Source organism: Eschrichtius robustus, chromosome 2 (assembly GCF_028021215.1).
Source record: "Eschrichtius robustus isolate mEscRob2 chromosome 2, mEscRob2.pri, whole genome shotgun sequence".
Taxonomy (NCBI): Eukaryota; Metazoa; Chordata; class Mammalia; order Artiodactyla; family Eschrichtiidae; genus Eschrichtius; species Eschrichtius robustus.
The window spans coordinates 162,039,873-162,067,452 of NC_090825.1; the positions used below are offsets into that span (position 1 = coordinate 162,039,873).

Genomic DNA, 27,580 nt, shown 5'->3' on the forward strand with positions numbered 1-27,580 from the left:
CCAGTGCCAGCCTATGAGAGGATCCATGGGGCCACTCAGTGACGGGGGACCTGGGATATGGTCCCTGCACATGAGAGCTGCTGCATCTCCAGGTGCTAACAGGGAACTACCACCCCTCCCACCTCTGGGGAGGGCTGGGCTGGACTTGGTCTGTGAGAGACCTGTAAACCCTCTCACCTCCCTGGGCCCTCCTCCCTCAGGCCTCCTCCTCACACAGGCCCTTCTCCCCAGGACCACTGGAACCCCTCTGAAGGCAGCCAATGAGATGAGGCTATAATTTAAAAATACATTTATTTAGTGTTTCCATTTGTTTCTGTTCTGTTACACAAGGCCATTAAATAAATACATTCTCCAAGTCACTCGAGTACACACCTACTCGCTATACAGATGAGGTAGAGAAATCAACAGGCTCACACAAGACTTCTCTCGTGTGTGAATGCCCCTCTCCTCCCGCCCGCCTGGACCTGGACCAACCAAGCTCGGAGTCACGTCTGTGCACGCTGAGCAGAGAGCAGGTGGCCGGGACCCGCCTGGCCCTCAGCATGGCTCTGCTCCTGCGGCCCTGGGGGGGTCGGGGGATCTGGACCCCGCCACAGAACATGTTTTCTTTTAGAGATCCTCTGCTGCACAGAGAGAAGCATGTTAATGAGAGGCTCCGTCAGCGGGAGTTGTTTCTTTGCTTAGCAAGACATTCTGATATATATTTATGTATAAACAAACCAGCCAGCAGACGTTTTCAATCTGCCTTGTTTAAAAAAATACTTTTCTTAATATTTATGACATAGAGCTAAATGTGGTATTTGATTAAAAAAAAATCCTTCCTCTGACTTGCCGCCTTTCCAGACCCAGTAGTGACCGAGCTACAGTCTTGTCATAGAAGCATGGCCAGCTCTGCCTGCTCCAGGCCCCAGCAGGTGGGAATGCTTGGGGACAACTGGGACGCACCCCAGCCTATCCTCACCCTCTCCAGCCAGGCGTGAAGGAGACCGAGGGGCAGACCCACATCATCCACTGTCCCCTCCCAGGGGACAGGCCTTGGCTGCACCACTCTGTCAGCATGCAGTTATTCATGGGGATGTTCTCTGAACCACAGGAGAATAAACTTTACTATTTACACTATAAAACAGGGACAAAGAGACCCACATCCACATAAATAGGTTTTCTTTTAAAAACAAAGTCCCCAGGGTTCCTGAAGCCCCCCCTGGACTCCGAGGAATCCCTTCACTCAGTAGTTCCCGTGTCCACGCTGCCACCCGGCTCTGTGCTTGCCCAAACCCCAGCGCACACCCTCGGAGCACAGTCATAGAGCTCAGCAGGATGGGCCCAGGGCTGGAGGCCCCACCAACATGGGAAGTAGAGCTCCACACCTAGGAAGGGCACAGGGCAGAGGCCACACCCCAGCCAACCACTGACCACACCAACACAGTGTGCATGAGCACACACACCACACACATGCACAGACACGCTTACGCACATGCATGCACGCACACACGTATGCTCACACATGCACATACAAGCACAGACACCACACATGCACAAACATGTGCACATGGTTACACACATACATGCATCCGTGTACGTACATGCACACCCATGCACAGATGTGCTCACATTCTCATGAACACACACCACATGCAGATACATACACGTGCTCACACACAAGCATGCACGTGCACTTATGCATACACACATCACATACTCACACACATGTACACTCATGCATGCACACAAACATGCTCATGCACACACACCACACACTCATGCATGCATACACACATGCACACATGTGTGCACACACCCTCAAACCAAATCAGGTCAGTGCTGGCCATCCTTTTCCCTTCCCTGCAAAATCAACAGCATGGCCAAGGAGAACAGCCTTCCGTTTGCCATATCCTAACTTAGACTCTCTCCACCCATGTCTGTCCCCACCCTGCCTCCCCCACAGTGACAGAGAGCAAGCTGTGCCTCCCTCATGAAATGAACCTCCAAGGGGCTGGCCCTGCCCCTCTGCCCATGCCCACCTCTGGAGGAGAACAGGCCACCTTCTGCCACTCCCAGCCCCAGAATCTGCATTGAGGAGGCTAGAGCGTGGAGCCATGTGCCTGCAGGGTGCAGAGCAGGGCCCGTCCACTTCCCAGGTCAGCCTTGCTAGGGGTAGCCGACCTGGACCATGGGACCTGGCTTCCAGAAACCCTGAGGGTGGTGGCCAGACACAGCCTGCTTTACTTCTTCAAAAACAACGACAGCATGTCTCTCTGGATTTAGTGGTTTCAAACGACAAAGCAGATCAGGCGAACAGTTTAGGAGGGGGCATGGAGGGGAGGGAGAAAGGGGTCCCTCCAGGGCAGGCTCTGCTGAGAGGGGGAGGAGCCACAGCCTGGGAGACTGCAGGGATGGAGAAAATAATAATTATATATTAGTTAAATAAAAATAACTTAAAAGTCACTGATATCACTCCAAAGAGAAGTACTCGATGTCAGAGGGGGCCGGCAGTATACCGCCTGCACCTGGGCAGCCAGGCATCTGCTCTCTCTCCTAGTGGTTTGACTCTCTAAGCCAGTGCTGGTGCAGGACAGGCCACAGGCAGCTCACACAGAGGCCGTGTGGTCACGAAGGTGTGCCCGCTGCTCCTCAGAGGGCACCCAGCGCAGGAGGGGCACCTGGTGACTTAGGGGGACACAGCTTGGAAAGCATCTGTGCAAAGCTCTCAGGTCATGGGGAGGGACAAACAGAGGGGATGCAGAGGTCAGACTGGGCCTTTGAGATGGGGAGACAAAAGGGCGGAGATGGCCAACCCAGCCAACCCCCTGGCCTCTGCCCCTGCCTTGTAACCAAGTATACTGGGGGCGCCCAGGTCAAGGACTCAGCCCCTGCAGGTCTAGACCCCTCACATGGCACACACCACCTGTACCCCTGCAACAGCCTGGCCAGGCCCAGGGGCTCAGCCCCTGCAGGTGTACACCCCTCACATTGCACACACTGCCTGCACCCCTGCAGCAGCCTGGCCAGGCACAGGGGCTCAGCCCTTGCAGGTGTAGACCTCCTCGCGCTGGGTACACTGCCTGCACTCCACATAGCAGCACCAGCGCACCTGGCACTGGCAAGGCCGGGTCACCACCCGACTCTGTGTGTTGTGACCACGCCCGCAGCAGATGCTCTCGCAGTTCTTCTCACGGTGGCACCTGCGGCCGGCAGTGCCTGGGGAGAAGCGGCCGGCCAGGCAGAAGCTGGGTGAGTCGTCCAGGTGCACTAGCTCCGGTGTGCGGGGCAGTGGGTCGCCACCACCCGTCCCTGTGGCGCGGCCCCGCGGTGGTGAGAGGGCGCCGGCCTCGCCGGTGGCCTCATTGGTGGTGCTGCCCACCTTGAGTGCTGTCTCGTACTTGTGCTTCAGGCGCTTGCCCACCTCGTGGAAAGGCGCCAGCTGCCGCCAGCACGTCCGCACAGTGCAGGAGCCTGACACGCCGTGGCACTTGCATGTGGTCTCCACCCCGGCCTTGATCACCTGGGAGGGAGGTGGGCATGAGGGCCACTCTGAGCAGACTGGAGACCAGTCCCCAAGCACCACCCTCAGAGGGGCTGGAACTGCCATTCACCCCAGGGTCAGACCTCATGGCCCCCCAGACCCAGGCCCAGGCAAAGGGGGTCACCACTGCTCATCACCCAGGCTCCCTGGCACCCACACTGTCCCTCCCTCTCCAAGCCATGGACCGCCCAGGACAGAAACCCCATAGCCAGCACCACATCTTCAGAGTGGCCACCGCAGCACCCTGGAGCCACCTCCTGCACCATCATGGCCCTCCCTTCCCATCCCTGCATCCCAGGCTGCCCTCTGCAAGGCAGGGCACACCTCCCCACTAGCCCCCCCCCCCCCTGTCAGCAACCCCCCAGGACCACACAGTCTGTCCTCAGCAGTCTGTTCCTTGAAAAAGTAAGGACAAGCAAGTTTGCTTGCCTAGTGGACAGAACTGGCCACTAGAGTCTACGTTTGAGCTGACCATGCCCCTGTCTGAGCATAGGGATCAGATGCTACTGCATGGGCAGGCACCATCCCCCACCCTGCTAAGAGTAACCTGGGAAGTGGGAGAAAGCCTCCAGAGAGGTCCAGATGGGAGGGGGTTGCACCCACCCCACACATGCAGGCAGGAGCAGGCATGGCCCAGCACCAACACTCCGCTTGGGATCTGGGAAGCTGCCTAAGACCCAGGCTGGGCCCTTCCCCTCCCAGGACTTGGGTCCAACCTGCAAAGCCGTGGAGTCAGCCCAGCTGTCCCAGGGGGCCTCCTGCCTGACTTCCCACACTGGGGTCCCTAGAGGGACACGGGGAAGAAGAACAGCAGGGGAAGGGGAGGTCCCTCTCCCAGTGGGCCCCAAGCCAGGCCTGAACTCCCACGCTGCCCCCAGGGAGAGTCGGCTCAAGGGGGATTAAGAAACATAGCTGCCCTCCAGCCAGGCAACAGAAGAGTCACATTTAATGATACTTTGCTGAGAAACCCGGACAAATTTAATTAAAACGAGGCTTACCCAGGACCAGTGGAGCTAATGGACCACTTTCATATTCTGACTTTTCATTAATAGCTTACAAAAGGGCGAGTGCAGAGGAAAAGAAAGGGCCTCCCATGGGGGATTTAATCAGCCTGCACCCCTCCCCAGAGGGTGGAAGGAGAGGCAGAGCTCCTGTGGAAAAGGGGGAAATTGATTCTTTAATAAGCCCACACCTCAGAACTCTGGCTCCCAATAAAGAGGGCCTCAGAGTGAGGCTGGCATTAATTACCTCACGCCCCCCTCCAGCCCCCAGGCTGGGGCTCCATATCCCAAGGGCTGCCCAGCAAGCACGCAGATCCCCCTCCCAGCCCCTGACTATCCCACAGCTCAGGCTGAGCCTTGGGAGGCGTTTGATTGTCCAGGTTGTGCAGGGACTAAGAGGGTGGGGTGTTCTGTCCACAGTGAAGGTGGCGGGACCTGATGCCTCCTCCAGTGGCGTGGAGCCAAGGGGCTGGTGGGTGGGGTAGAGAGCGGCTGCAGAGCCAGGTCCCCCAGGCCCAGCCATGCCTGCAGCCAGCAGCTCCCAGAAGGGCCCAGCAAGAGAGCTTTTCACCTTGAGTCTTTTGTTTCAAGTTTCCTCGGAACAGTCCTGGCCACAGACAGGGCCCCTGAGGTAGAAGCAGCCTCCACAGCTTGAGCCAGCCATACCCCCAGCTTTTCCCCGGGACCCCTGGACTGCACACTTACCCGTTTGCTGTCCACCTAGGTCCCTGGTGACAGGACCACCCACCCCTCAGCCCTGGCAAGTAGGGCCCAGTCCACTGTCCTCCTGGTTAGATGGTGCCCAGCAGGGAGACGCTCCCTGTGGCCTTGACCACCCAGGACCCACCTGCCTACTCCCCAGCCAGCAGCAAGTAGGCCTTCTGGTTCCACCCAACCATGGAGACCATGGGGCACCCCTCCATGGAGCTCCGCACCATGACAACTAGTATCCCTGCCCATCCGGTGAGTAATGAGTCTTATAAGCAGAAGGACTGGAGGCTCTGGCTGTCACCAGTGGCTGGAACAGAGCCCCAGAGGCAGCTGACTTCACCTCCTCCCAGCCCTCTCCCCCACCAATGCCCCTCCCTCAGCCTCTGCACCCCAGCCCTTAAACACATATGCACCCTGCCCACCCCTCTGCACTTTCCCGCCCTGCTCCCCAACGCACGCCACCTGCAACCCCACACCCACCCCATGCCCTGCCCTGTGCCCTGTGCGCCCCCCACCCTGCACCGTTTCCCACTCCGCACCCCACCCCGCTTGCCTTCACACCCACGAGGTTGTTGTGGAAATCCACACGGGCTCGCAGATCCTTGCTAGACCGCCGACCCAGGAACTCCTTGACGAACTTGCTGCTGTACTTGAGATTGTCCCCGCAGCCACCCCACTGCCAGGCCTCTCGGTTCTCCAAGTCAGGGGCCTCATCACAAGTGCAGCGCTCCATGCGGCCTGCACTGCACGCCTTGGCCAGTGCATGCGTCAGGCCAGCAGAGGAGATGGCGTAAAGGAAGGCTGTCTCCTTGAAGCCTGGGGTGGTGGGGGCAGGGGCAGGTCAGCAGGCCACAGCGGCCCCCGTCTCACTCGGGTGCAGCCAAATCATGGCCTTCCCAGGCACACATTCCATATAGAGCAGGGTCTGCGGGAAGCATCCTTCCTGGTGTGTTCCACGCAGGGAGGGGCATACCTGCCTGGGCTGCCATGTGCACCTGGGGACAGGAGGTGCTCCCTTGTGCCCCAGACATAGGACTGGTCAGGGGCAGGAGAGAACCCAGAGTGTACTGGGCCACAGGTGTGCCCAGCAATCAGAGACCCTATCCATCTGGGTCTCCAACCTACTAGACTGGCCAGGGCCCTCTGTGAGCCTTGCCATGCCCTGGGCCTCAGGTCCCTAGTTTTGTTTGCTTGTTTGTTTTTGTTTTTAACATCTTTATTGGAGTATAATTGCTTTACAATGGTGTGTTAGTTTCTGCTGTATAACAAAGTGAATCAGCTATACGTATACCTATATCCCCATATCCCCTGCCTCTTGCGTCTCCCTCCCACCCTCCCTATCCCACCCCTCTAGGTGGACACAAAGCACCGAGCTGATCTCCCTGTGCTATGCGGCTGCTTCCCACTAGCTATCTATTTTACATTTGGTAGTGTATGTATGTCCATGCCACTCTCTCACTTCGTCCCAGCTTACCCTTCCCCCGTGTCCCCTAGTTTTTAAAACAAGGCTGTTGAGAGACTCAGATGAGAGTCCCCCCCGGCACCCTCATGCAGAAGGAGACACAAGAGAGGAGGCTCCGTGCTCAGGGCTGGGGCACCAGCTGGACCCCTGCTCCTGTGCCCAGGCACTGGGCCTCAGCCACTGCCACGTGGCAAGAGCCATCAGAGCCGCCTCAGGCCCTGTCACAGCTGCCCACATGCGCCTTGTGCCACCAGCAACTGTTCCATGCAGGTGTGAGAAGGGACCGGGCATGGGGGAGAGGGCAGGAGGAAGGGGAAGCGGGGAGCAGGGGGGTCAGATCCCACCCACCGCCCAGTCACCTGGAACTCAGCTGAGGTGAGGCACTAGGGGCGCACACCAGGGCTAGGAGGTCCTGCCTCCCTGCTCCGGCCCGGTGTCCCAGCACACTCACCTCGCTTGAGCAGGCTGGCCCGGTAGCGACCCTCCAAGGTACAGTTCCAGCGCTCAAACCGGAACTGGTACTGGCACTCGAGAGCACTCATGCTGACCGCTTCCACCAGCGTCTCAGCCACACCGGGGTCCCGGCGGCACATGCGCCGCTGCTTGCGCTCCAGCTTCAGCCGGTCGCAGGCCTTGTAGTGTGCCTGGGCAGCTGCTTCCGGCTCCAGGGTCAGCGGGAGGATGGTCAGGGGCTCACTGCCCGTCAGCCTGGGCACAGAGAGGCCAGAGTGAGCCCTGCCCCAGAGGCAGAAGGTGGGCGCTGGGCGAGGGCTGCAGATGCTGGGGCAGCAGAAGAACCTGCTCGGCCGGAAAGCATGGTGGCAACTGGACAGGAGCCCCAGTGGGCCCACCTGGGGGGCAGGAGGGGCAGCAGGCCCAGGGACAGGTACAGAAAGGCCACAGAGAACCTGGCAGGGGAGGGGTGGTTCGAAGGCCGTGGGACCCTTGCCCACCAGGCATCCTCTCTACACCCGCTTGCCCCCATATCCATTCACGCCCTGCCCTGCCAACTGCTTGTGGACCCCTGCCTGGCCCCCCGAATGCCCTGGGTTCTCACACTGGCTGCCCAGTGAGCATACCTCAGGTACCCACATGGATGCTGACCCCTCCCCAACAAGCCCCTTCAGGGAGTCACACCCCAGCTGACACCAGCCTCACTGCCCAGGTCTGATGACAGGGGAAGGAACACACAGCTAGAAACTCATACACACACACCTGGGAAGACTGCCCAGCCCGGGGTATTGGCCAAGGGCAGACAACCAAGGCAGGGAGCGGGCACAGTTGCCTCAGGCCACATGAGACGTACATCTACCATACCCTCCCCGACCCACTCCCATGTCTGCTTACCCAGCTCGCTCCAGGACCCCCACCATCTGCCATCCCCAGCTAGGGGTGCCCCCCACGGCCCTGTGGTCCCTTGAGGATGGCCCTGGCTCACTCCCTGTCCTCCTGCAGCCTGTGCAGACGGCCCCCATGGTTCCAATGGGGTCTCCTGGAATATGTGCACCAGAAGGGGCCTCCCAGCCCAGGACCCAGGTGCCACCCAGGAAGTGGGATCCTGGTTCTTGTGCATCTCCACCTCTCCTCTTGGCTGAGCCGAGGCCCTGGTCTGGGTCCGTCTTCCTCTGTCTGGCCTGCCTGCCCCAACTCCTTACCACCTGCTCCATCCAGGGACTGACTGGCTCTGGCCATCTGCCTGCTCTGTGCTCAGAACCACGGGCCTCAGTGTCCCCAGACAGACAACTGCACATCTGGGCTCCAGGAATGTCCAAGCCCAGCCCCACCCAGACCTTCAGCCCTCGGGAGGGAGAGGTGCCCACCTGGACGTGAATGGGGCTCAGAGCCCACCACTAGAGCATCTTTAGAAACAAGCCCCAGCCCCCACCTCTCCCCTCAGCCAACCCCAGGAACCAGGGGTATCAGGAGTCCACAGATACTGGAGCCCCACACCGTGCCCCATCCCCTTTCTTGCTGTCCTTCCAAAGCCCCCTCAGGGGTACGGTGGCCACTGGGCTGACAAGGAGAGCTGCAGCTTTCTGCAGGGGAAGGGATGTGGGCCGGGCCTTCTAGAACCCCACCCTCTAACAGACTCCAGCAGTAATGCTGCAGGTTGAGGTTCCCCTGGGGACAACCTGGGGTACCACATTTTGTAGCTGCATGCACACACTCCAGCATGCCCTGCCCTGCCTAGTGGAGAGGGGAGTCGCTGCATCCACCCTGGTAAGGGTGGGGCCCGTGCAAAGCAGAATCAGCCCTACCCTGAGGCCTCTGGACCCCGGTCCCTGAAGGAGTTGCCCCTGTCTCACCCTCGCTGATCAGCTCCCTGAGAACAGCAAAGCAGGGTGCTGAGGCCCGGGAACCAGGCTGACAGGAGGCCCAGGCAGCACTGGGCAAGGAGGCCACCAGAACACCAGAGCAGACTGGTCAGGCCTAGGGGTGCAGAGCAGAAAGGACCACGACCCCCGACCTCTGCACACTTAGGTGCAGCATGAGTGAGGCCATGGTGGGCACTCTGAGAAGACCCACCCCAGGCCTTGGCCCTGCTCTCCACAGTGCTCAGAGCTAGTGTACCAGTGAGCTGTGGGAGAGCAGAGGTGGCAACTGCTCCCAACCCTGAGACCAAGGGTGTGGGTGAGCAGAGCCAACAGAGGCGTCCCTGCCAGCTCAAGTCTGTGCAGACATTGCTGAAGGACCCATGCCCCTCTCCGTAAGCAACACTCTGAATCAGGAGGCCCCTGGGTGTGCAGTGGGAGGCCAGCGTGGGTGCTGGCTAGAGGAGAAGCTCCAAAGGTCCCTGAGACACGGACAGATCCTTTGTGGGCCACTGAGCAGTGGGGATGCAGAGGCAGTAAGACCTTCGGGGAGAAGACACATGAGCTTGGAGCTGGGACAATGCATTGGAGGGGTAGCAGCACGTGCCAGCCCCAGTTACCTGCACCCCTTATCTAGCGTTAGGACTTCATGCCTCAGGACATGGGGATGTGGCAGAGGCTGACGTCAGGGGGCAGTTTTGTGGACTTCCAGGCCCCTGCCTGAGGACAGCTGCTGCGCTGGGGCAGGGAGCAGGCAGGGGCCCAAGGACCCTGGGCTGGAGGCCGGAAGAGCCACACTCCTCACACAAAGACAGCTCACACAGTGGAGACTTGTCCCCAGACAGGAATGTCAACAGCTGTGCCCAGAACTGCGTGCCACACGGCTGAAGCACTGTAGCCTCCAACCAGCACATCCCCCAGGCAGGATTCAGATTAACCAAGCTCCCACCGCTGCCAAAACATTCCGGTATCCAAGAAGACCCCTACTGTAAGGCCATCCTGGGGAGACCTGGGGCCGGGCTGGAAAGGGACGAGGAAAGGGAGACAAATGGCAGGTGATGCTGCCTTCCAGTCTTCCAGGAGGCATTGGGGGTGCCTGTGTCCAAATTCTGCACATGGGCACTGAGGACAGGGCCCCCCCCCCACCTGGTGCCAGCCTGTGTCCACACTGCACATGAGGAGCTAACTCAGGGGTCCCCCACACCCAGGGCCAGCCCACGTAGCTATAGGTAGTTTCACTCCCACCTGGCCTCAGCATGTCCACCAGGGTATCAGAGGCAGCTCCATAAACACAGCCACAGGCAAGCTGACACTTTCCTGAGGCCAGGTGGGGTCTACATCTGTTCTGGGCAGAAGGATGTGGAGGAAGGGTCAGCTCAAGTCCAGGAATGGCCGTCTGAAAATCGTGTGGCCACATGGCTGAGGCCTGAGGCCCAAAGGCCAGGCCTTTCCCCTGAGCCATCACCCAGCTCCCATGGTAGGCATGAGGCTGAAACCCAAGAGGGCAGCACTGCTCTGCCCCCCAGCGTCCCTCATCCCAAGGTGGCATGTCCCCACCTCTCTTTTACGGGGGCCCAGCTGCCCCCTGCCCAGGCCCCCTTAACAGTCAGTGTGGGCTCAGTGCAGCCAGCCTGTGAGCTTATGGCCTGGAGTGCAGCGACAGAGGACAAACCCTCACGGAGGTGCCGGGGTGAGACGATGCATGGGGTACAGGGAAGAGGGTGGCCGTCAGGTGGGTCCGGGCTCAGTGGAGAAGGTCCCAGGGACAAGAGGCAGAAACGACAACACAAAGAGGAACCCACAGAAGTGCTGGAGGAAAGATGAGAGGTTCATAAAACATTCTTAGAGTCAGGAAGGCTTTTGTCAGAGTGACTCAGAATCCAAAATGCCTTGAAAATTTAATAAATTAGACTATCTAAATGTACGAGAATCTCTGCACAGCAAAAAGTAGCATAGAATCCAAAGACCAACAGACAAAGATCAGAGGAAATGCTGCAATTCAGATCCCAGGCCAAGGACCACGTTTCTTTGCTTGTGTGTGGGCATGTGCATGTGGGCACGTGTGCATGTGTTGCAGGTACATATGTGGACACAGGTGTATCTTTTCCTCTAGATCAATAACAAAAGAATCAACTGTTAATTGGATACAGGATATGAACATACAGTTCAAGGGAAGGGAATATAGCTGGCTGTTAAAAACTTATTTGCATTTCACCCAAAAAAATGCAAAATAAAACTATATTGATAGGTTATTTTTCATTCATCAGAGGAGTACAAATCAATGTCTGATAGGATTATTGTCAAGGACACAGGGAAGGAGGTGTTCCTCCTTGGCTGGAATTCTGGACTGACATATCTATAAAAATTCACCCACCAATTCTCTTTCTAGAAATACAGACTACAGATATGTTATCTTAAAACATATAAGCAAAAAAAAAAAATTTTAATGTCAGCAAGAAAAAACGTACAAGCGTATGTCACTCACATGTTACCCAATGCAATGCTGTCATGCAAAAACACTGGAAGCACTGTTTGTTATTCAAAAAGACTGGAGATTGGCTGAATAAATGGGATCCATCCACTCCAGTATTCAGCAGGCCTCAGAAAAGCCGCAGCCCACCTGCTGTGTACACTCAGTGCAAGGCACAGGCCTACCTCTGCAGAGTACCTGCGTGCACACCCGTGGGTGCACGGGGCAACCCAGGATAAAGGCGGCCTGGGGCAGAGGAAACACGTTCTTCTCCCTACGGCGTGTGAGCCACTCACACGTTGTCCCATGCACATGTGGCCCATTCAAAATGACAAAGTTCAACATACAGCCAGTGGTATGGAGAAGCCCCCTACAGGCTCTCAGCCCTGTATGCCAGCCTGGAGCAATGGGCCTCTGCCCACACAGCCTATCTCCAGGGGCTGCACCTTCCAGCCCAGAAAGCGCCCAGGCCACCTGGCACAGCACAGACCCTCCAACCGCCCAGCTGCCCACACAAGTGCACCTGCCACTGTGCTCAACACAGCTGCCCCTCCCTCTCCGTGGGCATCTGGTCTGAGACAGGCGGGTCGATGGGCACATAAGCCTGCCCGGGAAGCCCATGGAGGACATGAGTCCAGGTTGGCTACCCTTGCTCCACCTGGCTGTCCTCTCCCAGCGCTGGACCCATTTCCTGGGAAGAAACGAGATCTAAATGTTGGTCTGGCACTTTACAACACTCAGGTGTCTTCAAAAGATATAATACACACATGGAAGTGAGCAGCACAGCTGGGAAACACAGCTCTCACCCAGCTCAAGAAGCAGCCTTGTGCCCAGGCACTCTCAACTCCCACCGCTAATGTCATAAACAACCTCCTAAACATCCTCCAAAAGCTTCCCCACCTTGCTGTGCACATCCAGATCTCCATCCAGCTGACACCAACATCTGCCCATGAAGTTTGGTGGGGCCAGCATCCCTCCCTCAGGATCCCAAAGGTTCCATCTCCTCGCTGCTCTGTGATGTCACAGCAGCCTCACATGTGGCTCATTTCCAGGCTCCACCCTGGGATTCCGTCAGGAGCTCCTTCCAACAGATTCCAAGGGCACATGTTGGGTCTGCATTTGCACACACATGACAGGGTTTGCTGGGGTGGTCATGACTGCTCTGTGCAATTTTTTATATAGATTTATTTATATATTTTTGGCTGCACTGGGTCTTCTTTGCAGTGTGCGGGCTTTCTCTAGTTGCGGTGAGCGGGGCTACTCTTTGTTGCAGTGCACGGGTTTCTCATTTTGATGGCTTCTCTTGTTGCAGAGCACGGGCTCTAGGCGTGTGGGCTCAGTAGTTGTGGTGCACGGGCTTAGTTGCTCTGCAGCATGTGGGATCTTCCCGGACCAGGGATCGAACCCGTGTCCCCTGCATTGGCAGGCAGATGCTTAACCACTGCGCCACCAGGGAAGTCCCCTGTGTGTGCAATTTTGAATCTCTCCATTGGTGAGAACAGCGTCTCTCTCCATTTACTCAGAATTCCTTCCTGCCTCTCTCTGAAGTCTTACACGTTCCCTCACTGAAGTCTGAAGTCTTACAGCCTCCCACAGGGCTGCCCTGTATTAGAGTCAGTCTGTGTTCCAGAGTGATAGTGTATAAAAATAAAATAACTTTATAAAGTCAGTCTTCCCTCTGTTGCTGACCTACAAAAGTCCAACTGACCCAATGCTGATTTAGTATTTGGTGACCTTGCTATGTGTTATAATTCATCTCTGATGATTTTCAGATGTTCTGTGTACAATCATGCAGTCTGCAGAGACACCAGTCTATTTTCTTACTAAGCGGTTCTTCCTGCCTTCCTACACTGGCTAGGGCCATCGGCATAATCGTGCAGAATCTGCCCGCTACCCTCTGGGACCCAGCCTACTGACCCCCAGCTCCACAGCCACCAGCCAGCACAGAGCTGTCCAGTGCCCTTGCCAGCATGCGTGGCCATGAAGTGAAGGAGAGAATTGTGGGCACCCCCACCAGAAAGTGGGGACCCTCATCCTTGCTCATCTCTGCTACCCAGACCCACCCCTCCAGACGCAAGGGCGCCCTAAAGACTGGCACTACAAGGCCAGAGACCAGGAGTCACTGCACTCACAGAGCCAGAATGTGATTGCTACATGAGACAAACGACTCCCATCATGCTTGAGGGTCTGTTAAGACAATTGGCATCACCCAGATTTAGACAACGGTGACGACAGGCATTCCTGTCTGACTCTTGGTCTTAAAAGGGAAGCTTTTGCCATCTCACCGTTAAGCATGAGGTTTGCTGTGTGTTTTTCTGGACACCCTGTATCAAGTTAAAGAAGTTCCCTTCTGCTTTTAGTTTGCTATGAATGTTTTTAAAATCACAAATGGATGTTGAACTTTATCAAATGTCATCCCTGCATCTTTTGATGTGTGATTTTTCTCCTTTAATCTGCTAAATTGAGGAATTTTACTAATTGATTTTTCTAATGTTAGACATTAAGCATTCCTGGAATAAACCCAGTTGGCCATGATAGGTTTTATCCTTTCTCTGTATTGCTGATGTAACTTGATGATGTTTTGTCTAGGATGTTTGCATCCGTGCTTGTAATATTCTTCTCCCATGCTCTTCCTGCTGAGTTTCAGTGCCTTAGCAAGAGTTTTGTTTTGTTTTGTTTTTAATTTCCTAGAAGAGTTGTGTCAGATTAGAATTGTGTCTTCTTGACTGTTTGGTGGAACTTGCCATGAAGCCATGCAGGCTGACCTTTTCTTGGTGGAAAGATTTCCTTTCTGATCCAATTTCTTTTTCTTTTTTTTAGAACACCTTTATATATTAAGATATAATTCACTTACCATAAAATTTGCCCATTTAAAGTATATAATTCAGCGTTCTGTAGTATATTTGCAGATATGTGCAAACACCACCACAATTTTAGGATATTTTCATCACTTCAAAAAGAAACTACAGGGGCCTCCCTGGTGGCGCAGTGGTTGAGAGTCTGCCTGCCAATGCAGGGGACGCGGGTTCGAGCCTTGGTCTGGGAAGATTCCACATGCCACGGAGCGGCTGGGCCCGTGAGCCACAATTGCTGAGCCTGCGCGTCTGGAGCCTGTGCTCCGCAACAAGAGAGGCCGCGATAGTGAGAGGCCCGCGCACCGTGATGAAGAGTGGCCCCCGCTTGCCGCAGCTAGAGAAAGCCCCCGCACAGAAACGAAGACCCAACACAGCCATGAATAGATAAATAAATAATAAATTAATTAATTAATTTAAAAAAAAAAAAGAAACTACATAGTGTACTCTTTAGCTATTACCTCCCTATTCCCCTCCCCCAACTCCTGGCAACCACTAATCTACCTTCTGCCTCTGTGGATCTGCCTGATCTGGACATTTCCTACAAAAGGAATCAAACAACGTGTGGCCTCTTCTGACTGGCTTCTTTCACTTAGCACAATGTTTTCAAGGTCCCTCGATGTGGTAGCATGTAATAATATCCCATTGTATGGATATACCACATTCTATTTTTCTACTCCTCAGGTGATGGACGTTTGAGCTATTCACTCTTTTATTTTATTTATTTATTTTTTGGCCGTGTCCTGCGGCATGAGGGATCTTAGTTCTCTGACCAGGGATGGAACCCGTACCCTTGGCATTGGGAGTGCAGAGTCTTAACCACTGGACTGCCAGGGAAGTCCCTGAGTTGTTCACTCTTCAGCTATTGTTCATAATGCCACTGTGACCACTCATGTACACATTTTTTTGTGAACATATGTTTTCATTTCTCATGGGTATATACCCAGGAGTGGAACTGCTAGGTCATAGAGGAATTCCCTATTTAATTGTTTGAGGAACTGTCAGATTGTTTGCCACAGTGGCTATACCACTTTACATTCTCAATGCCCCAATTTCTTTGCTTACTATAGTACTAGTCAACATTTCTATACCTTGAATCTGTTTCTGTTACTTTTTTGGTTTTCTCCATTTCCTCTGAATCTGCAGATTTATCAGCATGGAACTGTTCATTACATTCCCTTGTTTTTCTTTGCAGAATCTGTGACGATGTTGCCCGTAGCTGGACACTAGCACTCTAAGCCGCCTCTTCACTGGGTTAGTCTCCTCAGATGTTTCTAAGACCTTCCCAGAGAGGGATCAGTTCATCTCTAACGCACGTTTTTTTGTTGATTTCTGCACTACTTCTACTTTCTTTCGGTTTACCTTACTTCTCTTCCTCACTTTTGTGATGGACACTTGTTGAGTGCTTCCAAGTGTCTCTCCACTTCTAAAATATGCATTTAAGCTACCACTGTGGCTGCTTCAGTCTCTCCGAAACTGCAGCCTCAGGACACCAGACTGAGCCTGACACAGCCCCAGGTCACTGACTAAAACAGTCACAGCTCAGATCACTGTGCTGAGTCTGAGTCTCTCTCTACTCTCATTTCCCTCTTTACCTTATGGCCCATTGAGCTGGTGTGTTCTCTCTCCATCCTCTTATGTTCTCTATCCTTATATCGTGTGTCTCTCACCCAGAGCCTATAATTAGACTCAGGACCTGACCACAACCCCAATCACCTCAGCCTTATGCCTGGAACATTTCATCCACTGGGGTCCTGGGGTCTCAGTTTATCCATTCTGCTGGCCATGCCTCTTCTTTTTCTTTTCTCCTCTCCTGCCTTCTTTTGAGTTATTTTCATTATTCTGCTTTTCCTTTTGTTAATTTGAAGTCATATATTTCCATTATTTTTATGGTTACCCTCAAAATTACAACATGAGTCTATAAGTTACCCATGTTCAATGTTGGTCAATACCACCCCCTCCTCGGTAATATGAGGCCTGAGAACACAACCTTGCTGACTCCCTGGAATTATATGCTGTTGTGTATTTTAGTTCTACATTTAGGACCCAACAGGAAGTTGTTCAGTGTTCCCTTATCCCCTCCTTCCCTGTGACCTTCTCTTTGCTGTTCACTCCTTTTTGTGTCTGGAACACAGCAGGGGCATTTCCCATGCCTAAGCTGCGGCATCAACATTTCCTTCAGAGCAACTCTCAATTTGTCTGAAAATGTCTTTATTTCACCCTCATTTTACAGTAATCTTCACCGAGCGTAGAGTTCTTGGCTGGCAGTTATTTTCTTTTCATGCACCAAGTGGATGGTCCCACCACCTCCTGGCTTTGCTCTCAGTTCTGAAGTTAGCTGTCAGCCTGACAATCCTTGGAAGGTAATCTGTATTTTGTTTTTTGGGATTGCTTTGGTGTTTTGCAGTTGCAATCTGTCATGTTCTGGCATGAACATTTTTTTTTTTTTTTCTGCTTAGAAAGACACTGGGCCTCTTGAATCTTCTTGATTGTTCTGATCAGTTTCAGAAAAATTCTCAGCCATTCTCTCCATATATCACCCCATCAGTTCCTCTTCTCTTCTACCTCTGGGCCTCTGGTGAAGCATGTGGGACCTCCTCACTGTGTCCCCAGGTTTCTCACCCTCTCTGCTTTCCATGTATCTGCCTTCCCATGCCACACTCTGTGTAATTTCTCTTGACCCATCTTACAGTTTGCTAATTCTCTTCAACTGTTTATAATCTGCTTTCAAATCAGTCTACTACTTAAAATTTTTCCCAGTTCTATTTGGTTTTTCCAAACTTGCTGGGTCAGTTTTTGTGGCTTCTCATTCCTTACAGATATCCCAAGCTTATCTTGCTCCTGAAAGCACAGTGAGAGTTGTTTTATTCAGTGTGGGATGCTCTGTTTACTGGTCTGCTGCCATCATTTCTGCAAGTCCTTGGCTGCATTTCCTTGCACACCAAGTTATCTCTGACCATATGCTGGTCGCCGTATTTGAGAAACTGTTTGCAGGAATAATCTGAAGCACAGGATAAAGATCCCCAAAATTCACAGCCACCTGGAACCTCAGAATGTGCCTTCTTTGGAATAAGGGTCTTTGCAGAAGTAATCAAGGTAAGGATCTTGTGACCAGATCATCCTGGATTAGGTCTCACATTGCTGAGGGCTCACCCCCCTGACGAGCTCTGCAGAGAGCACACTCCAGCCCTGGGGCAGCAGGAAAGAACCTAGGACAGACAGAGCCAAGTCTGGGGAGGCCCAACCCCCTCTATGGACCAGGCCTGAGGCTGTCATGCCTGACTGCTTGGGGACTACTAGCGCAGCCCCTCTGAGCACCCAGCCAGAGGTGCTCACATCCTCACATCTGCCCCAAGGACAGCCAGGTAGCAGGACGGGCATTGTCGGAAGAGGGTGGGTGCAGGTTTGGCCCACGCTGGTACTGGAGCCATCCTTGTCCCACATCACTCAGCCCCTAGAACACCTCACCCCTTCCCACTCACAGTTGGGGTAAGGGACAGATTTCGATTGCCCTTCCTCCTGCCTACAGGCCCAGCCACCCCAAGGGCCACCCTGCCCGCAAACCCAGCTCCCCGGGCATGGGGAGCTGAGACCCTGGGCTGGGCGGAAGGAGAAGAGGCTGGAGTTCCAGAAGCCACAGCGCCCTGCCAAGGAAACCTCAGCCCCACCAGACGGCGTTTAATTTCTGTGTGAATCAAATTCAAAACAAATTCCAGTGCTGAGAACTGGTTCTGAGATTAACCCTCCATCCTCCCGCGGCCTGCAGCCTCCCACCCAAGCAGGCGGGTGTGGGGTGGGCATAGATGCCACCAGAGCCTGGGGCTCCCCGAGAGCTCCACCATCACTTGGTGTCCTGCCATGCCAAGGAGGAGGTGAGGGCCAAGGGATGGGGATGAGCAGGAGAGGAGGGCAGCTCCCTGTGTACAGGTCACACTGTGGCAGAGACCTTGTGTCTATGACAGCTGTCACCTCCATCAGCTGTGAGAACTGCCAGGCCCCGACTTCCCCACCCCATGGGGCCCGAAGATTCCAGGGCCCGAAGATTCCAGGGCACGAAGAGCTCTTGGTCAGTCCGCAGATCCATCACTGTCCAGGAGACTGCCTAGCGAAGGCCTGGCCACCCTGGGGGTCAGCTGGCAGACAGGACTCAGCAAACTCCACTACACTGGGACCCACAGCACTGCCCACCAGGCCTGGCATCCACAAGCCTAACAGAAAGGTCCTCGCCCACACTTGGCCCCTGAAGCGAGCAGAACTCGTGGGACCCCCAGACTCTGAGGGCCACCAGCCAACTGCCCCCTTTCCAGAGCAGGACGATGGAGCCCAGATTGGACAGTGGCATGCCAAAAGCCCCCAGGAAGGTGGCTGAGGCTGCATGGGACCCCCAGATTCACTGACTGCCGCAAGGAGACGACGGGCTGCAGTGGCTTCATGGAGGAACCACGGTGACCAGGCCACCTCTGTGCCCTGGTCACCACACCCCCAGGCCTCAGAGATGGCTGTGGACCCACGACGGGGCTGCCACAAAGGACAGGCAAGATGCAGGGCAGGTGCTCGGAGAGCCACCGGACCCCACCACCACTGCCGCCACTACCAGCATCACCTTGATATCTGGTTTCCTTCCTGGAGCTGGCCTCCCAGGGGCCTAGCACCATGCCAGACACAGACGGGGGACACTGGGACAGCCTCAATCAACACCCCACCCTGGGGTGGCCTGAGGCAGCCACTGCTGCTCCCTCTGTCCAAGAGGGAGCCAGGTCTGGTGTGCTCTGGTCTGGGAGCCCCTGGCAGCTTCCACTCTCGGGCCAGACCACTTCCCTGGCCACGTCTACCTCAGGTATCGCTAAGAAAAACAAACGCAGCTTGAGGCTTGCCTTTTTCCATTCCCTCGTCCGGCTGCCGGTCTCGAGGTGCAGGGCCTGCCAGCTGGGCGGCCGGGTTTCCTCCTGTGGCTAGGGGCACCAGGCCAGCCAGGGACCTCACTGGGAGGAGCAGGGGAGCATGGCGGGCCGTGCCCGCAGGTCACAGAGCCAGATGGCCAGCACACCACCCAGGTTGACACTGTCCAGAGTGGGGCTGCCCTCCTCTGGAGACCCTGGCCCAGCCCACAGATGTCTGTTAATGATTCGCCCCTGCAGGAAAACAGGCTGGTCATCATCCAGCCCATGCTACCAAGCCCCACTCCAGAGGCCTGCTCAGACCTGCTATGCACCATGGGCGGCCACCTGCTCCCACCTCCCCGACCCTCGCTCAGTGGGGTCCTCAGCCCCCGCCTCCCACCTGCCCCCTGGGAGCTCCAGCGGAGCCCTCTGCCCTCAGCACGGCACCCACAGCAAAAATGCCCGCAAAGCCTCTGTCCAACATCCAGGCCCCATTGTCTTGTGTCTGCTGCACCTGGCCCACCATCCGTGCACTGGAAGGTGTAATGGCCCAGCCAGCAAGTGTGGGTACAGCGTGGTGGAGGTCAGGGCCAGGGGTGAGCAGGGGTCTGGGCCACCTGGTGAACGAGCACCTCAGACCCCACACCAGGCTCCTGGGTGCAGAGCCAGGAAGCGGAGGGGAGACAGGGTCCGTCACAGGCCTCGGAAGAGCCAGCCCAGCGCAGTTTGGAGGAGACATCACAAGGGAACCTCCTGGCTTCCCCAGAGGTGAGCTACAGGTAAGGAGCGATACTTCTGGGCTATGCTCTGGCTTCCTGGAAGAGGCAACAGCTGAGGCAGACCCAGGAGGATGGGCAGGCCCATGAGGACGGTGGCCCTGTTCCCCACCCACCAGAGGCTGACCTTCAAGCAGAGACCTGGCCTCACCCACTTCCCAGACAACTGCGCCTCCTCTGAAACCTCCTGCAGTCTGCTGAGCCAGGGTGGGCACTGCAGGGGCACCCCCACCTCTGGGACAATACACAAAGGGAGCCGGGTGCCCCCCAGGCTGGGATTAAGGGGGCTGAGTGCTGGCCCTGCTGACAGGTGTCATTTTTCTACAGCCAGGAAAGCCAAGCCAGGCCCCTTATCAGCTCATCGCTCCTCCCCGAATTCAGGGCCCACAGCCCCCCGGGAGGAATCGTGTGTGTGCATTCTTTTCCAGGAGAAAAAATACCCACACACTTCTATTGTCCTCTATATCACAAGGCCCCTGGGGTGGGTGGTGGGCGCCACCCTCAGTCTGGGGCCACCCTGGGAGCCTGGGCAGGATCATGCTAGCGCCCATGGCTCTGGAGTCAGGTCCTGGACCACAGTGGCAAGGACGGGGGTGAGATTAGGCCAGCTGTCCTCCCGTCCAGACGGCCGCCGGCTGTGGCAGAACATCTGCTCACACAGCTGAGGGGAGCCAGATGGCGGCGGCTTCCTCCTCACCTCAGACCCCACCAAGAGGCCGCCGGACTCCACGGCCTGTGTGCACGAGATTCCCAGCCCAGAGGCCCAGTCCTGGCCTGATGCTCCCACCTGCCTCTATCCGGTCTCTGTATTAGGGGGCCAGGGCAGGGCCCCCCCAGGAGCCTATGGAAGGGGACAATAGGCCAGGCAGGGGCCAACGGTTTGGGAGTCCACAGCCCCCCCCCAGAGAAGACTGGCCAGGAGAAGGGGGGAGGCAGGAGGGACTCTGGAGACGAGAGATGCAAGGGGCAGTGAGCTCCCCAAGGGATCCCCTCTGCCTCCCCCGCCTGCTCTTTCCAACTGCCTCCCCGTGTCTGCCCTGGACCCATAGGCTGGGAACCTGGAACACCTCGGTCCCTCTGCTGGCGACAGAGGTCCTGGACCATGAGTCCAGGAAGAATCCCCTCTCCTTTGCAGGCAGGAAGCCCAGGCCCCTCCACACACCACCCCTCTATCCTCTCCTGTCCCTGGAGCTCCCTTCCCTGACCTGAAGCCCTCCCCACATCCCCAGGCACCTTCCCTCAGTCTGCTGCCCCTGCCCTGCATCCCTCGTCACCTGCTGTTCTGAGGTCTCACCCGTAGGGCTTCCAAGGGGCCTCAGCAATCTCCCTGCCAGCCCCTCAGCTGCCCTGGACACTGTGGATAGGGCCCCATCGCCTGGGCCCTCCCCCACCTCAGCTGCCAGTGCAGGCCTACCCTCTCCTGACCCTCTGAAGCACACTGCTCTCCATGGCCTCTCCCTCAAACACCAGATCTGAGGCCTTGCAGGACTGTTTCGGGCATGTCTGTCCGGAGGTGGGTCTCCATGGGTAGCACCTGCCCTGTTGTCCAAACCCACGTGACTCCCCAAGCTCCTGCCTGCTTAGCTCACAGCACCACCACCCCTGGCCGGGGAATCCCCTGGGACACCTCCCACTCTGTCAGCCCCTCCCTAGCCCCAGTGGACTCTGGGTCTCCCCAGCCTCTCTGTGAAAGGCTGACCTCCCCTACAGGTGAGCCCAAGCCCTCAGCCCCATACTCAAGCCCCCCAAGCCCCTGTCAGAGCTGTCTCATTCTCTCAGCAGGGCTCCATCTTATCCCTTGCCCACTCACAGGCTCACCGTACAGCCTTGTCATTCTACCATTAGGCTCGCTCCTGCTGCCCAGGAAACCTTCCCTCCTTCTTTCTACTCTAGGGACCAGCTGGGAGCCCCTCCTCCAAGCAGCCAGCAGGCACGTGGCCACACAGGACCACCAGCTGAGCCCCAGGCTCAGTATTCAGAGAAGCAGAGGAGATGCCCTCACCTCCTGGCACTGGTCAGTCGACCCTCCCTGACCCGCACTCAGAGCCCACCCTCACCCCAATGACAGCAGCCCCTCTGGGGCAGACCTCGAGCACAGTGCCAGGGCCCTCAGCTAGCCCCAACCCCAGACCAGGCTCCAGCAAATGAACAGCCACCTGCACCCTGGCCCTCCCACACAGTCCACTGGGGGCCAAGCAGGGGGAAGATCTGTTGTGAAGACCCATGGGTGCAGCCCCTGTATCAAGGGGTGAGAGCATGCCAGCTCACAGGTCAAGAAAACAGGTTCTCCTCAGTCCAAGAATAGATCTAGAACATTTAAAGAGCTCTTACAACTCAACAGAAAGACAAACAACTGAGCCAAAAAGTAGGCAAAGAAACTGAATAGACATTTCCCCAAAATAAGACATTATAAATAGCCACTGCGCACATGAAAAGATGCTCCACATCACTAGTCATCAGGGAAATGCAAATCAAAACTACAATGAGATACCACCTCAAACCTACCAGGGTGGCCAGGATTTAAAAACAAACAAAAAAAAATATGTTTTCTTTAAAATCAGAGCATTAACAAGCATTGGCGAGGAGTGGAGAAATTGGAACCCTCGTGCATTACTGATGGGAATGTAAAATGATGCTGTGGAAAACAGTTTTGGTGGCTTCTCAAAAAGTTCAACGTAGCATTACTATATAATCCGACAATTCGACTTCTAGGTATGTACCGAGAAAAACTGAAAACATACAGCCAAAAAAAAACCTTGTACACCAATTTTCACAGGAGTATTATCCACAATAGCCAAAAGGTTGAAACTACCCAAGTGTCTATCAACAGATGAATAGGTGGAAGAAAACTGCCATATGTCCAGCTAGTCAAATATTATCTAGTCACAAAAAGGAATGATGTACTGACTCTTGCTACAAAGGTGAATAAATAGTGAAAACAGTATGCTCGGTGAAAAGAGCCAGACGCGGAAGGCCACATATGGTATGATTCCATTAATATGAAATGTCCAGAACAGGCAAATCCACAGAAACAGAAAGTGGATTAGTGGTTGCCAGGGGCTGGGGGAGGGGGGGACGGGATATGAGGTTTCTGGGGCGATGAAAATGTTCTGGAATTAGATAGCGGTGCTGGCTGCACAGCCTCATGGATGTATTAAAAAACCACTGAACTGTATACTTCAACTAAGTAAATTTACAGGATGTGAGTTACGTTTCAATAACAAAAAGGCCTTTGGCCCTAAGGCCAATTGCCCCCCCCCCCATTTGCAATGGTCCAGAGCACCTCAGCTGGCTTTCAAACTGGTTCCCAGCACCCCTCATGGGCTAGGGAAGCCCTTAGTGTCACGCCTGGTGCTGCCTCTTCCACGCAGGCCTCCAGGCTACTTGGACCAGAGAGTTGGGACAAGCCCAGACCTCGCAGCAGTGCCCCACTCCCCCACATCACCCTGCAAATGTTTCCTGTATAATGTGGAGTGCTGAAGCCAACACCATGAAAGAGCCTCAGGGCTCACCATGCCCCTTCTTACTTCTCTAGAAGATTAATCACGTTGGAAGCCTCAGGCCTCCGCTGGCCTGTGCAGCCCCTGGATGCCTGTCTAGCAGTTTCCCCAGGAGCCTCTGCTGGGGGCTGGCTCAGCACAAACACGGGACCTCTAAGAAAAAGGCAGCAAGGTGCTGGGGAGCCCAGACCCTGCTCTGGCAAGCACAGATCCCCGAAATCCCCAGATCCAGCCCCTGGCTCCAGGCTCAGAGGAGCACAAGGGTGGCTTGCCCCAGGGCCTGGGGCATCCCTTCCTGAGCAGGTTTCAGCACACAAGGCCCACCCTTTAGCTCTATATTCTCACCTGAGGATAACGCCAGGAGAGGAGCAAAGTATGGGAGAGCCCACCCAGATCTATGGGGTGGGGCAGGGGGCTGGTGGTTGGCAGCAGGGAGGCGTGTCCAAGTTTGTATCTCAAACTTGCCACAAGACCTTGGGACAGCCTCTTCCTGCTTAGAGCCAGGCTCCACTTCCTTCCAAGAGAGCATCAGGCCAGCTGTCTAGGCCCCCAGAGCACAGACATCTCTGTAGCCCCAGGAGAACCAGATGGAAACACCACCTGCTAATCACACCAAAAAGAACGGTCAGGCCAGGGAGGAAGAGAGGAGAGCCCCTTTCCCATGGCAGGCAGGTGACCTGGAGGGCCCTGCCTGGTGGCCAGAGGCTGAGCAGGACAGCAGGAGCAGGGCGGGCGGGTTGGGTTGCAGCCTGGGGGGGTGGGGGGGGGCGGGGCAGGGAGGGCTCCCACCACCCACGTGATCCTCCCCCAGGCCAGCCTCTCTGGGTTTCTGGGCTGTAACTGGAGCTGCCCTGCCTGTGAGCCTCTGTGCCAGGCAGAGCTTTCAGAGTGGGGGAAGGGAGAGGAGGGCTGGATCCCAGCTCCTTCCCCCTGTTCCCTCTGTACTTGGGGTGGGGAGGGAAGCCCCAGCACAAGGCACAGAGAGGCCCCCTGGCTCCAGCCCAGCCCTGCCTGCCTTGGGCCATCTCCTCCTCCCCCTCCCCTCTGGCTCCTGCCCCTTTACTAAGCCAGGAGAAAGGGCCCCAGACCCAGGCTCAGCCAGTCACTGCTAGCCAGAGGCTGGGCCTCCATGCCTGGTGCTATCCTGAGTGGACTCCAGCACCAGGTCCCTTACCTTCTCTGCCTGTGGGGTTGGCACAGAGCCTGCCATCCTCCAGGACCTCCGTCCACCAAGCTGAGTCTTGTCTCTCTTGTCTGGTGGCAGGGGGAGGGGGGAAGTGGGGTGTACCCCCAGCAGAGGCAGCAGAACTGCTTTCTATGCTACCCACGGGGCAGGACTTGGGAAGCCTCACTTGAGGGGGCCTTTGGGATTAAAGAGCAGGGCCAGAGGGCTAGCTGAAGAAGCCACAGGGGCTCCAAGCCCTCCTGACTTGCCACACAGCCACTGGCCACACTTCCCTGAAGGTACAAAGTGCAGAGAAAACATGGAGAAAAAGAGGGATGCTACAGGGGTTGGGATGGAGGGCGGGAGCCAGGACCCTGACCGCCACCCTGTGGGTCTGATCTTCCCAGAGAGAAAAGGCCAGCAGCAGGGAGACTCCAAGCAGAGCACAGCGTGGCGCAGACAAGCCTAGGGTGTGTCTGAAGCCTGGTGAGCAGACCCATGGCTGAGTCCGGACAGCGAGAAAGCACAGCTGGCTGACAGGCCATCGTGACTCACCGTGGACCTGCAGCCAGACAGCCAGCCTCTGACCCTCCCTCTGCCCGAGAGGGTGAGGCAAAGGCTGCACAGATGGCATGCAGGGGCGTGCCAGCCTCTGCACAGCCTGAGCCCCAGGCAGGCCAAACCCACAGCCACAGCTCTGGCTGCGGGGTGGGAGCTCCAGGGTAAGGAGACAGGGAGCTGACCCTGGAAGACAACCCAGGAAAAAAGAACAGGAGAAGGGGGAGGGGGGAGAAAAACACAAAGGGAAAGTTTCCCATGAAAATATTTTATTTTCTTTGAGAACAGGATACACCTGCAGGGCTTCTCGCCCAGTCGGCCTCTCCCCGCCCTGGCAGTGCCACATTTCTGGACCAACGGGGCCCTCTGCCGGCCAGGCCGCTGCGCGCCGGCGCCTGGTCCACGGAAGAGGGAACAGGTGACGACGGGTGGAGGGCGGCAGCCCGGGAACGGCCGCAGGGCACGCAGGACAGGGACTGGGCAGGACGCGAGGGTGGCCTCGGCTCCAGGAGTGGCACGGGGTAAGGAGGCGGGGAGACTGGGGAGATCCGGAGGGCTGCCCACACGATGCCACCCAGACCCCGGTGTGCCCATCTGCAGAGTACAGCGAGGGTCCCCAAAGCTCGCCCGGCTGGGCATCCCAGATCTGGGAGCGAGGAACGAGGAAGGGCAGGAAGGAACGTCGGAGAGAGACGAGCCCAAACCACACTAACTGCTGCTGCGGAGAAGCGCGCAGGGCAGCGACCCTGGAGGCGGCGGGAGGCAGCATTCACGGCTGGGCTGGGCCCTGCGCACCGGAGAGGTCCCACAGACGCGCTCCCGCGGGCCGGGGCCCGAGCGAACGTCAGAAGCAAAGCGCAAGAAAAATAAAATTCCTCCAGTCTGGAGTTTTTTTTTCCCTTTGGAGCTCAGAGCAAGGAACATCTGGATTTTGTACGTATTTTTTTGTTGTTGTTAAATTAACTTCTCGAGGAGAGAAAGGAGGGGGAAACTGCAACGGGGGGGTGGGTGTGCAGGGGCCAGGGAGGCTCCAGACGTTTGGCAAGAAATCCTGGCCTAAGGGAGCCGATAACCAGAGCTTGGTCCCGGAGCTCCAGGGAGCCTCACGCACGGCCGCGGGCGCGGCCGCAGCGACTACGGCTCCGGGGTCACGGAGGACCGGGGCCTCACGCCAGCCCGTCGGGTACGCCGACCCCTCTCCGTGCTCCGCGCCACGGGGACACCGACTCGCGGACCCAGCGTCGCGGGCTCCGCAAACAAACAGCTCCAGGCAACCCGGGGGCCCTCGCTAGCCCGGGCACCGCGCCCCGCGCACCTGGGTCGCCCCCGCCCTCGCGCCCGCGCCGGCCTCGGGCCCGGCCCGCCCGCCGGGCCGCCGAGGCACCTACCCGAAGTAGGCGGCCGAGGGGCGCAGCGCGGCGAGCAGCAGCGTCAGCGCGAAGGCCGCGGCCAGCCAGCGCGCCAGCAGGGGCCCATCCAGCATCTTGCCGCGCCGCGGCGGCTGACCATCGCGCTCCCGGCCCCGCGCTGGGCGCCCCGCGGCCGCCGCCCTCTTATAGCGCCCGGAGCGCCAGGCCGGGGGCGGGGCGCCGGCCAGCTGGCCCGGCCCCGCCCGCGCCCGGGGAGGGGTCACGCCGGCGCCGGGGGCGGGCCGAAACCGGAGCCAGCGCCCCGCCCAGCCTCGTTGCTGCCCCGCCACTCGGGTCTCAGGGCGCGCCTCGCGCGTGGGAAGGGAGGCACGCGAGGGGGCGGGTGGGAACCGGGGCGGCCGGAAGGGGCGGGAGCGTGGCGGGGGCCGGGGGAAGGGAACGAGCCCCAGGGCGGCTATGGGGGTGGAGCCAAGACAGAGCGTTGGTGGCCTGGGGCAAGACGGCGGGGCCGGCGTTGGGCGGCTCGCCGGGTGGGAGCAAGCGGGTGGGAGCGTTGGGGGACCTGGGGGTGGGGGACTTGGGGCGGCCGCGGGGGCGGGGTGTGGCCTGGGGCGGGGCCAGGGCGGAGCTCTTGGCCGCGACGCAAGGGGTGGTGCCGCAGGGGACTCGGGTGTCGGTCTGGAGCTGGAGCGCGCGCGTCGGCTCCCGGAGGAGTTTGCGTGAAAGGGGAGACAAGCCAGCAGGTGATGCCCCTGCTTTTTGCGAAGACTGACAGTTCAGGAAGCGAGGCCAGAGGGGCTCTGCTCCCTGGTTTGTTGTCCTGGGAATGAGGCGACCTGATGAGGGATGATGCGGGCCGGGTCGCTCAACCTTTTGGGACCTCTGTCTTCCTATCCTTAAATCAAGAGGGGTGAGCTAGAGGCTGAGGTCACTGCCAGCGCTGATCCTCGGGTGACCTCCTTCTCAGAACCTCTGTACTGTGAGAACTGGACAAAGGGGT

General features: G+C 57.0%; 1 protein-coding gene across 1 annotated transcript; it reads right to left on the reverse strand.

Moving 5' to 3' along the window:
- Positions 1-272: 272 nt before the first annotated feature.
- Positions 273-26,762, reverse strand: WNT9A (Wnt family member 9A). Its single transcript, XM_068536550.1, has 4 exons — positions 26,599-26,762; positions 7,149-7,405; positions 5,789-6,051; positions 273-3,502 (listed from the first exon to the last, which is right to left on the reverse strand). The coding sequence occupies exons 1-4, from the start codon at positions 26,691-26,693 to the stop codon at positions 3,020-3,022; spliced, it is 1,098 nt and encodes a 365-aa protein (XP_068392651.1). The 5' UTR covers positions 26,694-26,762; the 3' UTR covers positions 273-3,019.
- Between the last annotated feature and the right edge of the window lie 818 nt (positions 26,763-27,580).